Genomic DNA, 16,963 nt, shown 5'->3' on the forward strand with positions numbered 1-16,963 from the left:
CACCAGCTCCCCGGCCATGCATTCATCTGCTCTATCCTCCTATTCCTGCCCTCACTAGCTCATAGCACTGAGAGTAATCCAGATATTACTACCCTTGAGGACCTCCTTTTTAAATTTCTGCCTAACTCTCTGTAATCTCCCTTCAGAATCTCAACCTTTTCCCTTCCTATGTCGTTGGTTCCAATGTGGACAATGACCACTTGCTGGCCCCTCTCTCCCATGAGAACATTCTGCTTTTTGAGCTTCTAGTTTTCAAATGATCACACTCCATTGCTTTAGGCATCTTTAGTAACCTGATGAATAACGAATGACACAAGTCACTTGAAATGTATCTTCTCGTATATATTTGATAACAAATTTGTTATCAGTTTTGGTTAATGTTTCTCACCAATTCCCTGTATAATTACAGCAAGACATTGTTTTACCTGTACTTGAATCCTCTCATTATGAAGGTCAAAATATATATTGGATTCTGAAGAAAGGGTGCTGGACCTGAAACATTAACTCTGCTTTCTCTCCAAAGATGCTGTCAGATCTGTTGAGTTTTCCAGCAATTTCCAGTATTGGTAGTCATTTGTTTATTTTCTACATTTTGACTTCTTTACTGCTTGCTGCATCATGTACTTACTTTCAGTGACTGGTGCACAAGGACACCAGGTCTCATTGAACATTTCCCTTTCTCAATTTATAGCCATTCAAGTCATAATCTACCATCCTATTGTTTGCTGCCAAAGTGATTACCCTCAAATTTATCAGCCAAATATCATCATTCCTGATGAAGGGCTTTTGTCCGAAACGTCGATTTTCCTGCTCCTCGGATGCTGCCTGACCTGCTGTGCTTTCCAGTACCACTCTGATCTAAACTCTGGTTTCCAGCATCTGCAGTCCTCACTTTTGCTCAGCGTAATACTGCATGTGCCCTGCATTTGCCCATTCACTCAGCCTGTCCAATCACACTGTGACATCACTGTCTCCTCCTCACAGCTCAGTCTCCCACCCAGCTTTGGGTCACCTGCAAATTTAAAAAAATGCATTTAGTTCCCTCACCTAATTCATTAATATATATTGTGAATAACTGAGTTCTAGTACCAATCCTTGCAGTACCCCCCTGCCATTTGGAAAAATACCCATTTATTCCTACTCTTTGTTTCATGTCTGCTAACCAGTTTTCTATCCGTCTCTATATATTACCCCCAATCCCATGGGCTTTAATTGTAGGCATTAATCTCTTCCATGGGATTTTGTCAAAAACTTTCTGAAGGTACAAATAAACCACAACCATTCAATCCCCTGATCAACTCTACTACTTCCATCCTTGAAGAATTTGAGTTGATTTGTCAAGCATGATTTCCCTTTTGTAAATCCATGCTGACTCTGCCCGATCCTGTCTCTGTTTTCTAAGTACTGTGCTGTAAAATCCTGGATAATGGACTCGAGCATTTTGCCCACTACGTATGGCAGACTAACCCATTTATAATTTCCTGTTTTCTCTCAACTTACGTTTTTAAATGATGAGGTTACATTAGCTCCTCTCCAATCTGTAGGAACTGTTCCAGAATCTAAGGAATCTTGGAAGATGATCCATGCATCCAATGTTTCTAGGGCCCCTTCTTTAAGTCCTTTGTGACGTAGGTTATCAGACCCTGGGGATTTATCAGCTTTCAATCCCATCAATTTCTCCAGCACTTGCCCTAGGAATAGAGATTTACTTCAGTTCCTCCCTCTCACTAAATCCTGGGTTAACCATCATTTTGGGTATGTTGCTTGTGTCCTCCTTTGTGAAGACAGAAGATAAATATGGATTTAGGTTATCAGCCATTTTATTGTTCCCAATTATAAACTTTTCCTGTTTCCAATGTAAGGGACCTACATTACCTTTCACAAATATTTTTGTCCGTACACACCTACAGAAACCTTTACAGTCAGTTCTTATGTTCACTGCAAGTTTACTCAATTTCCCTCTTCTTAATCTATCACTTGGTTCTCCATTGCTGACTTCTAAAGTGTTCACAATCCTCAGGTCTTTCTTTTTCCCTTGACAATTTGTTTGCATTTTTCTTTTGCATCCAATTTCTAACTTGCCTGCGTCAGACAGGAATAAATAGTTGTTGTGGTTCACCCATTCATTCTTTAAATGTTTGCTCTTCCCACTGCCATTTCTTTCGGTAGCATTTCCCAATCCTTCACGGTCAACGTGTGCCTCATACCATTGTAGTTTACTTTATTAAAATGGAGGATCCTAGTCTCAGAATCTACTACCTTACTCCTCATCTTGATGAAGAAATCTATCATGTTATGGCCGCTCAATGTCAAGACATCTCTCACAACTACATTACTAATTATTCCATTCACATTGCATAGTATCCAGTCTAGGATGGCCTTTTCTCTATTTGGTTCCTCAATATATTGGTCCAGAAAACCAAATCGTATACACTCCAGGAATTCCTCCTCTATGGTATTGTGACTAATTTGTTTCACCCAATCTATATGAAGATTAAAAACCCAAAATTACAAATGTTCCTTTTATGGTATATATCACTGATTTCCTATTTAACAACATTCTCAACATTACCACTGCAGTTTGCTCCCTGTATATCACACCACTAAAATGTTTTACCCCTTGGTATTTCTCAAGTCTGCCCACCCAGACTCGACATTGAGCTAATGTCTTTCCTCGATATTGTGCAAGTCCTCTTTAACCAGTAATTCAACTCCATTCCCTTTTCCTTTTTGTCTGCCCTTCCTACACACGGAGTACAAATGAATGGCCAGTTGCCATCCCTCGTCCCCCTGTAGCCCCCAGCCACATCACACAGGTTACATCCATTTGTGTGATTAATTCAGCCTTTTTATTTTGAATGCAACATGCATTCAGGCGGAAAGTGTTAAGCCTTGTTTTTTTTTAATGTTCCTTGTCTCATTCCTACTTTTGTTTTCCCATTGTGACTTTGTTTGATCCATGTCTTTTATTCCTCTGCCCATCACTTCCCTTATTCACCCTTTCAGTCTTTTGGTCTTGTCTTTGATCCTGCTTCCAGTTCTTCATACTGTTCTGAATGGGATTTCACCATTACTTAATCTAGTTCATTTCTCTATTCACAGCCTGGATTTCTTCAAGTGTATAATCTATTTTGCTGCTTAAAGATAGGGTTTCTCAGAATCAATCACTTTGAGAAATAAATCATATCTGTCTCTTCTTTTTTCCTTCCTTCATTTCTCAATCTAAGGCTAGATTAAAGTTCCTTTACAGATACTTTTAGCTCTTAAGTCATTTTTCACAATCAATTAATTATTTGTATCTTATGATTTCTAGTTTTCAAATAAATTCCTTTTTTCAGTTCTGAAGGGAGGCTGGACAGGCTGGGGTTGTCTTTCCTTGGAGTAGAGAAGGCTACGGGGCTCTGATTTGAGGTATACAAAGTTCTGAGGGCATGGATGGGATAGATAGGGAGAAACGTTTTCCCTTGGTAGAGGAGTCAATTGCCAGGACGCACAGTTTAAAAGTAAAGAGCAGGAGGTTTAGAGGGACATTGTTAGGCCACTTTTCGAATACTGCATTCAACACTGGTCTCGCTCCTGTAAAGAGCATATTGTTCAACTTGAAAGGGTTCAGAAAAGATTTACAAGGATTTTGCCAGTATTACAGGGTTTGAGCTACAGGGAGAGGCTGAATAGGCTGGGGCTTGTTTCCCTGGAGGCTGAGGGGCTGATATTATACAGGAGCATACATTTGTGAGGAGGATGACAGGGTATATAGCCAAGATCTTTTTTCCCAGGGTAGGGGAATCCAAAACCAGAGGGTATAGGTTTAAGGTGAAAGGGGAAAGACTTAAAAGGGATCTGAGGGGCAACTTGTTTACTCAGAGGGTGGTGTGTGTATGGAATGAGCTGTCGGAGGAAGTGGTGGAGGTGGGTACAATTACAACATTTTAAAAGGCATCTGGAAGGGTACATGAATAGGAAGGGTTTAAAGAGATATGGGCCAAATGCTGGCAAATGGGACTAGAACAGATTAGGATATCTGGTCAGCATGGATGAATTGGACTGAGGGGTCTGTTTCCATTCTGTACAGTTCTACAATTATGACTCTAGGTGAAAACACAGTCATTTGTGGGCATCTGAAACTCACTTTCCAATATGGTAGTGGAGATGGAAACCTATGTGGCATGTAAGGACTTTCAGATAAACACTTGAAGTGCCATGGCATATAAGATTACGGGCCAAGTGCTAGAACATAAGAATAGATGAGATGGATATTAGATGATTGGCATGGACACGATGGCCTGAAGGGCCTCTTTCCATCCTTTAAAAACTATGACCTCACGAGAAGTCATGCAAAACTCCTATTTTTCTTAATCTGACTAATTTTTTGCTTCTGTCAATCCTATTATCTCAACAGTGTTTTTCCATGATCGGTATGCAGTTATCAAGTTTTTCTTAACCTGATATAAAAGTTCTTATATTCCATGTTCTTAATCTCAAGAAACTACCTCTTCCACTGGGTATAACAGGCCCAATAGTTGACCTCTTTTTTTTGAGTTTTGAGTGACTTTGTCATAAATTTATAAGTTTTTTTTTAAGTAAGAGCTTTTTCTGGTCACTATTCATAATTGAGTTGGTGCTAGGAGAGTCAAACTGTTGTGTAGCTCCTATTGTTTGACTGTCAACTTCCATGATTAACTCAAGTTTCTAATGTGTGAAGCCCAGACTATTCACAAGAGACTGGTCACATCACCTTACAGACCATTGTGGTGACTGTGGCTATGGGTTTGTCACGCGTCTTGCTGGTCTCTGAACTGTTGTCCTACTCATTTACTGGGACCTTCTATCTTTTTCTGTATTTCCAGACAGAACACATTAGAAGTGTTATTATCGCACACTGCTGGTCGTTGGTGTGAACAACCAACTATTTGTAGTTGTTAGTGGAACTTTGAGAGCCCTGGGAAACTAGTCTCCCTTCCCCACCTCCATTTGACGTGGATGTGTGCCTTGGTAGGGCATCAAGGTTACTCGGGTCCTAACCCTTGCAAACGTCTCCCCTAGGAGAAAGTAAGGACTGCAGATGCTGGAGATCAGAGCTTCAAAATGTGTTGCTGGAAAAGCGCAGCAGGTCAGGCAGCATCAAAGGAGAAGGAGAATCGACTTTTCGGGCATATTCCTGAGGAAGAGCTTATGCCTGAAACGTCGATTTTCCTGCTCCTTTGATGCTGGCTGACCTGCTGTGCTTTTCCAGCAACACATTTTTAAACATCTCCCCTATCCTTCTAATACAGTCAGATTCCTTGGAAATATTTAAGAAGTAAGTATGGCATGATGGCTCAGTGCTTCTTGCCTCTGCTTTACTAACTTTGTATTCTTCATCAATTGTTTGTTGCCTCTATACTCTCCATCCTCCAATGCATGGAATCTTCAAAGCCTCCCAGATCTTCACTTTATTCTACCATTGCAAAGATTGAGACTGTAGTCTCCTAGTTTTTGCGTGTACTTATTCCTAAGCATGCTTAAGTAGCCTTAGAATTTGAGTGTGTGCTTCTTTCAGTCTTTGGATACCCATTCATTGTTTACACTTGTAATGTGTCCCAGTACTGTGTGACTGGTATGCAATACAGATCACAGCCTAATCAACATAGTACTGAGCTAGCAACCCAGAGGTGATGGGTGGTATCGTTTGCTGTTGCTGGTTGAGAGCTGGGGGTAGAGAGTGGAAAGAAAAGACATTTATTTTGTTGGGTGGTAACATAATCCACTCCGCTACCATCTGACCACCATCAGAAATAGCTTGTGGGGTTAGGGTGGCCCATGGTCAATATCGATCGGGGATTGAGAGTAAGTATATTTCCACAACCATATTGTGCGATTTCTACTAAACTGTGTGAAGGTTCACACTCTCACCTTGTAAGGAACTGATGACTTTGAAGAAATTGGATTGAAGGTCATTTTGAGTGGTGGTGGTTAAATGACACCAAAATAATGAGGAAGAGAGCCCAAGCTTCTCCAAAATGTTGGGAAAGAATAACTGTTGCACAGGTTCTTGGTTTTTTTTTCTTCCTCTCCTCCAACCCCATCACCACCCCCCTCCCCCAACCTTTTCACCAGTACTATGATGCATAAGCTAATAGGCGTTAAATGTGTTTGTCCTGTCTCTGTATCTTTGTGAGGCTAGATGTGGAACTGCAAGAGTGTTGAACAAATTCGTTACTTTCTCACTGGAATCTTGGCTGTGGAATCTGGGAGCTGACCTTTTCTTTTCTTAAATGTTTTTCTCTTCTCCCTCGACCCAATGGAACTCCTACCCATCTCACTCTGGGGATTTAAAAATGAAAGTAATTGCAATGAGTGTGGATGCAGTTCAATGGAACATTTGGAATGATTAGTGCTGTGTGATCCAGTGATTGTATGTCCCAAGAAACGCCTTTGTGATTCCACCCCCCTCCCTAAAACTTTGATTTTAGAGGTTGTCAGGGCTGTATGGGGTAAGTGGATAGAGCAAGCTATCTGTTCAGATACCGCAAGCCTGCAGCAAACCTACTGCTCGGTCACGTCAGTCTTGGTTCAGACGCTAACAATTCCATCTTAACAATTCAACATACCAGAATTGTACAAATGTCTCCTGCCCCTGGGATTTGAGTCCTTGAGTCAATGTATCTATTTAGGGCATTGGGCCAAATGTCTACCATTTTTTGTATCTGTCGCTTTAAAGCAATGAGATATATATATCATATGTAATTGATGTAAAAAATCATACTTCTATTTCTTAATAATAGATAGAAGATTATAATACTGTTCAATGGTTCAACCAACTTCCCTTTCCCATCTGGGAGTTGTGACAGGACAATTCTTAACTTTGTTTTTGGACAGGCCTCCTTGAACTGAGTGGCGAGGCATCAGGTGAGTCATAGGTTGCAGGCTATAATGTCTTTTTCAGGTCTGTAATGACCTGAATTATAACACATTATGTTTTGACCACTGGTATCACCTACTTCCACTAGCCTGAAGTTTAATTCTGCAGTGTCATATGTTTAGTCATTTTGTTTTCCTGTTCTCTCTCTGCATTTTTTTCTTCAATGGGTTTCTGTTGTCATTTTCTGTGTCATCCCCCTCTCCGAGCCTGAATATAATGATCCCCACCATGGTGCATTTCCACAGCTATTAAGCAGTCCAAAAAAATGTCGCGGAAATTGTCAAATAATCTTACTTTCAATAGGGAATTTGATATAACCTCCAAAAGGGGAGGATTTGCAAAGGTATGGGAAAAGAACGGGGGAGTGGGACTAATAAGTTGCCTCTTTATAAGAGCTTGCCCAGGCACAATGGGCTGAATGGCCTCCTGCGCTGTGAGCTTATAGTGCGAACAGGTCACTTTGGTTTTGAGTGTATCACCAGTGAATTCCATCTGTACTTAATGTTAGGCATGTGTGGTTTCCAGCAGTGTGGAGCTGAAAATGTGTTGCTGGAAAGGCGCAGCAGGTCAGGCAGCATCCAAGGAGCAGGAGAACCAACATTTCGGGCATGAGCCCTTCCTCAGGAATGAGGAGAGTGTGTCCAGCAGGCCAAGATAAAAGATAGGGAGGAGGGACTTGGGGGAGGGGTGTTGGAAATGTGATAGGTGGAAGGTAGTTAAGGTGAGGGTGATAGGCCGGAGTGGGGGTGGGGGCGGAGAGGTCAGGAAGAAGGGCTCATGCCCGAAATGTCAATTCTCCTGCTCCTTGGATGCTGCCTGACCTGCTGCGCCTTTCCAGCAACACATTTTCAGCTCTCATCTCCAGCATCTGCAGTCCTCACTTTCTCCTTCCAGCAGTGTGGAGTCTACTAGCTCTTTCTTCATTTTCATGTCCAGGGCCTAAGATCTATTGTGGCACTCCTCCAGGGATCGGCTAACTCTTAATTAAAGCTGGACTTTCAGATCTGTGAACCTAAGTTATACATTTAAGGAGTAAATATAACCAGTTGGAAAATGTTCAATTACAGCTTTTTAATTTTACATTGCTCTGCTGCATAGGTTCAACCTCTGATGTCTCAAGGTGCTGGTCCATCCCTTTGACCTGTTTGAGAGTACAAGCTGGACTGTTTGTCCCAATGCCGCCCCCATCAGACATCGTGAAGGTGGCGATCGAATGGCCAGGAGCCAATGCCCAGCTGATTGAGATAGACCAGGTGAGCGTCCAGAAGATCCAGTGAACGCTGGCTGGAAGTCAGTAATGTTAACATTTGCACAAAGTGTTTATAAAAGAGCCAGAGTATAATCATTTAGGGGGAATAGATATTGTTTTGAAGGAATATCCAGCAGTACTAAAGGAATGATGACATTGTTCAAAGTTAGATTGGTACATGACTTGGGAAATTTGCAGGGGGTGGTGTTCCCATGTATCTGCTGCCCATGTCCTTCCAGAAGGTAGAAAAGATGGGTTTGGAAGCTGGCATTAAAGAAGGCTTTGGTGTGATGCTGCAGTGCATCTAGTAAATGGTGCAAATAGCTGCCACTGTGTGTCGGTGGTGGTGGTGGGAGTAAGTGTTGAAGGTGATTAATAGGGTGCTGATCAAGCAGCTGCTGTATCCTAGATGATGTCGAGCTTCTTGAGTGTTGTTGGAACTGCATTCACGAGGTGAGCAGACTTGTGCCTTGTAGAAGGTTGACAGTCTGTCACACTTTGCTGAGATTGTGTTTGATACTACAGCAGAGTGTACGATGCAACGTGACACACCGCACCGGCAGTTTTGAACTTGCTATCAATTGAGCTTGGGGACTGTAAATTTGATGCTGGCTTGGAACATCTGGGTGGAGAGGCAGCTGGTTCTAGGAAGTCACACATCACTGCAGGCAGCATGTTTGCCAGCTGCTACCTGTTAATGAGATTTATTTTTTCATATGAATCAAGCTAAAGCTGCTTGGTTGGACTCTGCTTAGTCAGAATATCATCCCTTTGGCAGTGAACTGTTAAAATAAGAGCGATACATTAGGGATTGTATTCTTGATTGCTGTCTGTTTATTCCTGCTGACTAGTGCTGGTGTGTTAATTTAAGGTGAGGACAGATCTTACTTAATTATGATGCCCCCTGCATTGTTTCAAATCAGTATTCTTGTACATCAGCCACGTTTCTTTCCATTGGCGGCAGTGCTTTCAGCTTCCTATATCCCAAACCCTGCAACTCCTTTCCTTAATGTCTATGCTTTTCTTTGTCCTTTATGGTGCTTGTTAACACACAACCTCTTCCACCAAGTCTTTCACCACCAATGCTAATTTTTATTGTCTTGGCATCACTTTTTGTCTGATTATGCTTCTGTGAAGTGCCTTGGGATATTTTAAATGTGGTATAAATAAATCCAAGCTACTGTTGCTGACACTTGCTATTCTTTAGGTTATGACCACTTAAAGCAGACAACCTTGGATACATGAAATAAATAAAACAACTGGGTGTTGCGTGCTGGTGCTGGGCTGGATATTACTGTTCTGTGGGATTGCCTTTATTCTGCAATGTTTGAGTTTCCTTGTCCATGCCCAACAAGGTATATGAGGAAACTGGTGTTCATGGTATTGCAGAAGAACCTTCCACTGCTCGGATCTTGGTTTAACCCCATATCCATACTGATCGATTGTGTGGAAGTCTTTGCCAACTCTGAGGTGGTGGGTTGAACTTTGAGTGTTTTCAATGCAGGTGATTCAGGTTAAAGACTAAACCTTGCTTTCAGAGGCTGATCCAAGAGCAGTAGAATGTCATCCAGAAGAGGTGGTAAGGATTAAGCTTGGTGGAATGTGGTTGGTTGTGAAATTCACTCTTCGGGGTCTAGTAGCAAGGGCACTGCATTACAAATAACTTGTATTAACCTGGCCTCTGAGTGACTACGGCCTGCTTGGAAAATACAGCCTAATCCTCAAAAGTGCTTCACAAAAAACAAAACATAGATATTTATCAGGAGATTTTATTTTATACAGAAAATGGTCATGGCTGGCAAAGTTAGCATTTATTTCCCATTCCTAACTGTCCTTAAGAAAGCAATAGTGTACCAGAAAGAAATTGATCCACAGAAACAAAATTATGAAAGTTAGAATCGTTCGGTAAGTTGTTTCAACAGTATAATGCCATCGCTGGGTCCATCCTGTTACTATCAGCTGTGCATCATCTTGTGGTTGCTGAGGTTGGAACCTGACTACAGAGCTGCAATCGAATTGCTCAGCATGCTGCCAGGTTGCTCATTAGTCACTGAGGGATCATAATGTAAGATTTCAATCAGTATCTGTTTGCGGCTGAATAAGTCACCATACAGCACCAGGAGGCCCCAAGTTTAGTTTGTAGTCTGAATTGGTTTAAGTAGTTTCTAGGAGAAAGTGAGGACTGCAGATGCTGGAGATCAGAACTGAAAATGTGTTGCTGGAAAAGCGCAGCAGGTCATGAAGAAGGGCTCATGCCCAAAACGTCGATTCTCCTGCTCCTTGGATGCTGCCTGACCTGCGCTTTTCCAGCAACACATTTTCAGTTAAGTAACTTCTACTCCACTCTTGCAGTGCCATCTATGTCCCTGAGCGAGGCCTGAATGAAAATATCCTGAATTAGATATCCAGTTTGCTCTTTAAAGCAAATACTATATAGATAGCAAATGAAAATAGGATCAAGCCAAACTAGGACTCTCAACCTCCCACTAGGAGGCAGGAGCAATGTTTTAACCCTTTACTCAAAGCCTGACTTGGTATGGCAACTGTACCATTCAAGATCAGAGACAGTTACAGAGAGTGGTGAGCTTGGCCCAGACGATCACAAAGATCAACCTCCCATCTATAGAATCCATCTACCAGGCCCTGTGACAAGGAAAGGTCGCCAGCATTCTCAAAGATCCATCCCACCTTGGCAATGTTTTTCTACAGCCTCTACCATCTGGGAGATGTACAGAAGCCTGAACACACCCACCATCCGGTTTCGTAACAGTTTCTACCCTGTTGTTGTTAGAATACTGAATGGACTCACAAACTCTTAACATTCACCTGTACCTGTGTTTTTGTTTTTGCCGCTGTTTACCTGTTATTTACTTATCTATGCAACTTAACTCTGTGATCTGCCTGTACTGCTCGCAAGACAAAGCTTTTTTCACTGTGCCTCGGTACATGTGGCAATCCATTTAGATAAAAATATTATCTTTTAGCTCAACCCTACTTTCTTGCCCTAACTCCCTTAGTATCTAAAAATCTCTTCACCTTCACCTTGATTGTGCTCAATACCCTGTGGGTGGATAGCTACTGTCATTCACTCTCTTTTCACATTTCAATGGCTGGATCTAGTTTTGAAGGGTGACCTGGGCCTGTGGGGATGTACTAAAGCAGAGGGCATAGAAAAGCAGATTCTCCTAATTAGTGGAGTATCATCAAAACACTCAAAACTGAAGAAATTCCATGGCAATCAATTCTCCAATGTAAAAGTGATGATGTAAAATTACTATATTCAATATTTAAATAATATACATCCACAGACAGTGACCTCCAGGATGAGTGGATATGCACCCCTGCCGTGAGATGATGCCATTACGGCTATCAATGAGGTTGTTTATCATCCACTTCTTCCATAAAGTGTTCTTGTAATAGGAGCTATCTGCATTCTCCACCCCTCCCCATGTTCTAAATGTGGCCTTTGTTATTTACCCTGCCCTCCGTCTCTATAGATTTAAATTCAAGGCCCCCGTCACACTATTAACCAAGATTGAATACTACCACATTGTTTGTCCTCACTTCCTGTGAAGCAGGCAAATGTATTTGGGATCAGGATTGTTTCAAACAAAGGTGGCATCTATTAAATTAAGAGCTCACTGAGAGATATCAGGCACAGATCTCGGTTTTAGCTACTGAGCACGCTCACTGTGTAACCAAGTGCAAGATTATCATTTTATCATGCACAGATCCTCATGGATATTTTTGTATAATGAAAGTTACAGGCAGCGGAGTGGATGTCTTTTGGACAGTGCCCCTTTCAATTACAATAAGCTGGTCTCCTCTGTACACAGTTAATCCCAGTGCATTATCCTCTTGTCTAAACTCCCAACTAATTTTCTGTTGTCTCTCCTTGCTTGCCTGAAGCTATCAGCTTCTTCTAGCTGTCAGAACCTTGACTCTACTGCCCTTCCCTTAATGAAAGGAGCAAAACTAAGTAACATGTCTCTTGCAGTATATTCCAAGCAGAAACCATCAATAATTATTCCATTTTGGATATCTTGCCTCCAACTTATTAAGCATGCATCTTCAATTTTTACCCATAAAATTAATATCTGTACAATTTTAATTGTGCATTTTCCATTCAAACGTGTTAATTCATTCCTAACTGACTGTCCTTCTTGGAGTCCCTTGTGCCCATCCATTTGTGCTGTTCGTTTGGTTTGGAAATATTCTAATTCCAAACCTTGCTCAAAGCTCATACCTATGCAAGTTCAGTATTTTACTAGAGGTTGCAGTGGAATAGAGGGAGTTGCAAGTTGTTGGAGGATAAAGTCTGTGGTAGATGGGTGAAACCTGGACTATTAGAGATCTACACAAGGTTCCATATGCCTCTCATTACCAATTTGTCTTTTAGCATCTTTTACTATTAACTATGAATTTAATAGTTCTTAAATGTACAAGGACTAAAGTGTATCTAATATGTTTTGAGCCTTCATACTGGGAAATGATGATAATGGAGTTTGAGTCAGGGCAAGTCATATTGTAGCTGTGTAAAACTTTAGTTAGGCCACATTTGGAATATTGTGTACAATTCCACATGGCTAGAAGAGTGTGAAGGCTTTGGAGAGGGTAGAGGAATAGTTTACCAGGATGTTGCCTGGTTTGGAGCGCATTGGCTTTGACGAGAAATTAGGATGAGAGACAACCTGGTGGAAGTTTACAAAATAATGAGAGGTATGGATAGAATGGTTAGTCAGAGTCTTTTTCCCAGGATAGAATATTAATTTCTCGGGGTCATAGGAGATGTGAGAGGCATTTTATTTTACACGGAAGATGGCAAGTGTCTGGAATTTGTTGCCACAGGAGATGGTGGCAGCAGATACAATAGCAACGTTTAAGAAACATCTTGACAGATACATGAAAAGGCAAGGAAGGGAGGGATGTGTACTGTATAGGGATAAAAGGTTTTTTTTAATTTAGAAAGGCACCATGTGTCACTGCAATCTTAGTGAGCTAAAGGGTCTGTGCACTGTTGTCTGTTCTTTGTTGACTAATTATAGCAATTCTAGATTGGTCTACTACAGAGAGCCAAACATGATGCAAAGAAATCCCACTGAGCTTTATTCACCACAGGTATAAAATGACCTTTTCCCTCCCAATCATGGTATTCTCGCTGGCCCTGACAGAGCTGAATGTATTGAAAAGTGAAAATCGCCATAGTCCCAGAGGATCACTGGCTGCCCTGTCAATGGAGAACGGTGACTGACTGACTACTAGTGACCTGAGGGTCACCATGTTGCAATTGAGAGGCAAGGTTGAGAAAACAGAGCCTTCATGGTGACTTTGGCATCACTGCATCACAAACCAGCCAACTAATCACTGGCTGACCATCAATTTCCCCTTATCTCCTTCCCAAGTGAGCACACTGGCCATCAGCTCCCCAGGACCCTTGCTAAAGATAATGTTGCCAAAAATGATGCGTTTGTGTAGCATCATTTAATACTGCAGCAATATGATGACCAGATCACCATGTTTTGAATTAAAAGCAGAAGTTGCTGGAGAGATCCATCATCTGTGGAATGAGAAACAGGATTAACGTTTTGAGTCAGGACGGACTCTTCTTTGGAACGGGATAAGTATTGTCCAGGTTAACCTTCCTGTTCTTTGCTGAGATAGTGTCATCTTTTACCTCCACATGAGAGGACAGGTAAGACATGGATTTAATGTCTCATCTGAAACACGGTACCTTTGGTTGTCCAGCTTTCCCTCCATACTGCACTGGAATGTTTAGTTTTTGTGGTCAAGTCCTGAATGGGACTTGAACTCACATATTCCTGATGTGTTGAGGGGGCCCAACTGATACAAGAATGTAAGGAAATGGCACACGTTGAAGCTGGAGAATCACATAAGTGATAGCGGTGAAGAAGCAAAAACTGAAAAAAACTGTGGTTAAGATCAGGGCAGGGTAATGTGAGAGGACAGAAGCTGTAACTCTGCATTTCAAAAATGGGGATTTCTTAGAAAATAAAACTAATGCTGTTGTGGTTTTGAGCTGTCATGAAATATTATTTAAATAAAACTCTTGAGGGTTTGATGTGATCTGAAATATTTGCTGGTTAATTGCTAACTCAACTCTTTGTTATTTTCAGAAAAAGCCACTGATTGCAATTATCCGGGAGGTCTGTGATGGGTAAGTACTATGATACCACAACCTATATTTGAATAAAAAAGGGTCCTCTCGAGATAAGGTATTGAGGTATGGCTGAAGAATTGCTCAGTCAGTGATGTATTATAGTTAGAGGATGAGGAAGATGCACTGGGACCAATGATTGGTGTCTTACCAGGAAGATATGGTTGTATTGGAATGTCATATACAATGATTTGGCAGATCTGATGTTCAGAATTATGTGGTATGTGGTGAGTAAGGTTTGTGATTCATAGCATCATAGTCATAGAGATGTACAGCATGGAAACAGTCCCTTCGGTCCAATTCATCCATGCTGACCAGATATCCTAGATTAATATAGTCCCATTTGCCAGTATTTGGCCCTTTTCCCCCTCAACCCGTCCTATTCATGTACCCAACCAGATACCTTTTAAATATTGTAATTGTACTAGCTGAGAGGAAAAAGGATGCATACATAAGTTCTAGGTGACTGAAGATAGACAAGATTTGGAGATGCTGGTGTTGGACTGGGGTGCACAAAGTTAAAAATCACACAACACCAGGTTATAGTCCAGCAGGTTTAATTGGACACACACTAGCTTTGATAACATGATTTGGAGACGATCACCTGATGAAGGAGTGACGCTCCGAAAGCTAATGTGCTTCCAATTAAACCTGTTGGACTATAACCTGAAGACAGACAAAGCTTTGGTCCTACATTCCTGATATTCTTCCAATCTGAAGCGAGGAATTAAGAGAACAAAAACGGTCATGAGAAATCCAAAGTGAGCAGTGATAAGGAAAACCCCAAAGCCTTTTATTCATATATAATGAGCAAGACGGTAACTAGGGAAAGGGTTGGCCCACTGAAGGACAAAAGAGGGAAGATATGTGTGGAGTCAGAGAAAATGGTTGAGATTCTTAATAAGTACTTTGCATCGGTATTCACCAAGGAGAGGTACATGGCAGATGTTGAGGTTAACAATAGATGTTTGATTACTGTAGGTCAAGTTAGCATAAGGAAGGAGGAAGAGTCCACCTAAAAGGCATTAAGGTGGACAAGTCCCCAGGCACGGATGGGATCTATCCCAGGTTATTGAGAGAAGCGAAAGAGGAAGTAGCTGGAGCTTCAACAGGGGATATCTTTGCAGCATCGTTGAAAACGGGGGAGGTCCCAAAGGACTGGAGAATTGCTAATGTTGTCCCCTTGTTTAAGAAGGGTAGCAGGGATAATCCAGGTAATTACAGACCTGTGAGCCTGATGTCAGTGGTAGGGAAGCTACTGGAGAAGATACTAAGGGATAAGATATATACCCATTTGAAAATGGGCTTATCAGTGTTAGGCAGCATGGTTTTGTGAAGGGAAGGTCATATCTTACAAACCTAATAGAATTCTTTGAAGGGGTGAAAAAGTTGATTGATGAGGGAAAGGTTGTAGATGTCATATACATGGATTTCAGTAAGGCATTTGATAAGGTGCTCCATGGTAGGCTGATGAAGAAGGTAAAGTTGCATGGGGTCTAGGGTGTTCTAGCTCGATGGATAGAGGACTGGTTGGGCAACAGGAGACAGTAGTAGTGGAAGGGAGCTTCTCAAAATGGATACCTGTGAACAGTGCTGTAGGTTGCCTCATTAGCAAGCTTGCAGATGACAGTGAGATTGGTGGAATAGCAGATAGTGAAAGGGACTGTCAGAGAATACAGCAGAATATAGATAGGTTGGAGAGTCGGACAGAGAAATGGCAGATGGAGTTCAATCTGGACAAATGCGAGGTGATGCATTTTGGAAGATCCAATTCTGAAGCAAACTATACAGTAAATGGAAATGTCCTGGGGAAAATTGATGTACAGAGAGATCTGCGTGTTGAGGTCTCTTATTCCCCAAAGTGTCAAAGCAGGTCAGTAGAGTGGTCAAGAAGGCATACAGCATGCTTTCCTTCATTGGACGGGGTATTGAATACAAGAGTTGTTACAGTTGTATAAGACTTTGGTTCGGCCACATTTGGAATACTACGTACAATTCTAGTTGCCACATTATCAAAAGGATATGGATGCTTTGGAGAGGATGCAGAGGAGGTTCAGCAGGATGTTGCCTGGTATGGAGGGTGTTATCTATGAGGAGAGATTGAGTAGATTAGGATTATTTTCATTGGAAAGAAGGAGGTTGAGAGGAGACCTGATTTGATGCCTACAAAATCATGAGAGGTGTGGACAGGGTGGATAGCAAGAATTACTGGGGGTCATAAGTTCAAAGTGAGAGGGGAAAGATTTAGGGGAGATATACAGGGAAAGTTCTTCACGCAGAGGGTGGTGGGTGCCTGGAATGCACTGCCAGAGGAGGTGGCAGGAGCGGAAACGATAGCGTCATTTAAGATGTATCTAGACAGATACATGAATGGGCAGGGAGCAGAGGGATACAGATCCTTAGGAAATAGGCGGCAGGTTTAGGATCTGGATTGGCACAGGCTTGGAGTGCCGAAGGGCCTGTTCCTCTGCTGTAATTTTCTTTGTTCTCCACCACTTCCTCTCCATAACCGCACCACCCTCTGTGTGAAACAGTTACCCCTTAGGTCCTTTTTTAAATCTTCCCTTCTCACCCTAAACCTATGGAGAGTTATGGATCAGAATTTAATTCTGAGACTCCGAGATATTGGGACAGGCGT

The 16,963-nt window shown here is 41.8% G+C and overlaps 1 protein-coding gene across 1 annotated transcript in view; it reads left to right on the forward strand.

Annotated features, from left to right (window-relative positions):
• The window catches only part of LOC132822882 (engulfment and cell motility protein 2), a 193,511-nt gene that overhangs the window by 60,031 nt on the left and 116,517 nt on the right, over positions 1–16,963 (forward strand). The window contains exons 2-3 of the mRNA XM_060836266.1: positions 8,000–8,154; positions 14,285–14,325. Coding sequence (XP_060692249.1) covers positions 8,077–8,154; positions 14,285–14,325 — 119 coding nt within the window. The 5' untranslated portion in view covers positions 8,000–8,076. The remainder of the gene's footprint in view (positions 1–7,999; positions 8,155–14,284; positions 14,326–16,963) is intronic.

This window comes from Hemiscyllium ocellatum, chromosome 15 (genome assembly GCF_020745735.1).
Source record: "Hemiscyllium ocellatum isolate sHemOce1 chromosome 15, sHemOce1.pat.X.cur, whole genome shotgun sequence".
NCBI lineage: Eukaryota > Metazoa > Chordata > Chondrichthyes > Orectolobiformes > Hemiscylliidae > Hemiscyllium > Hemiscyllium ocellatum.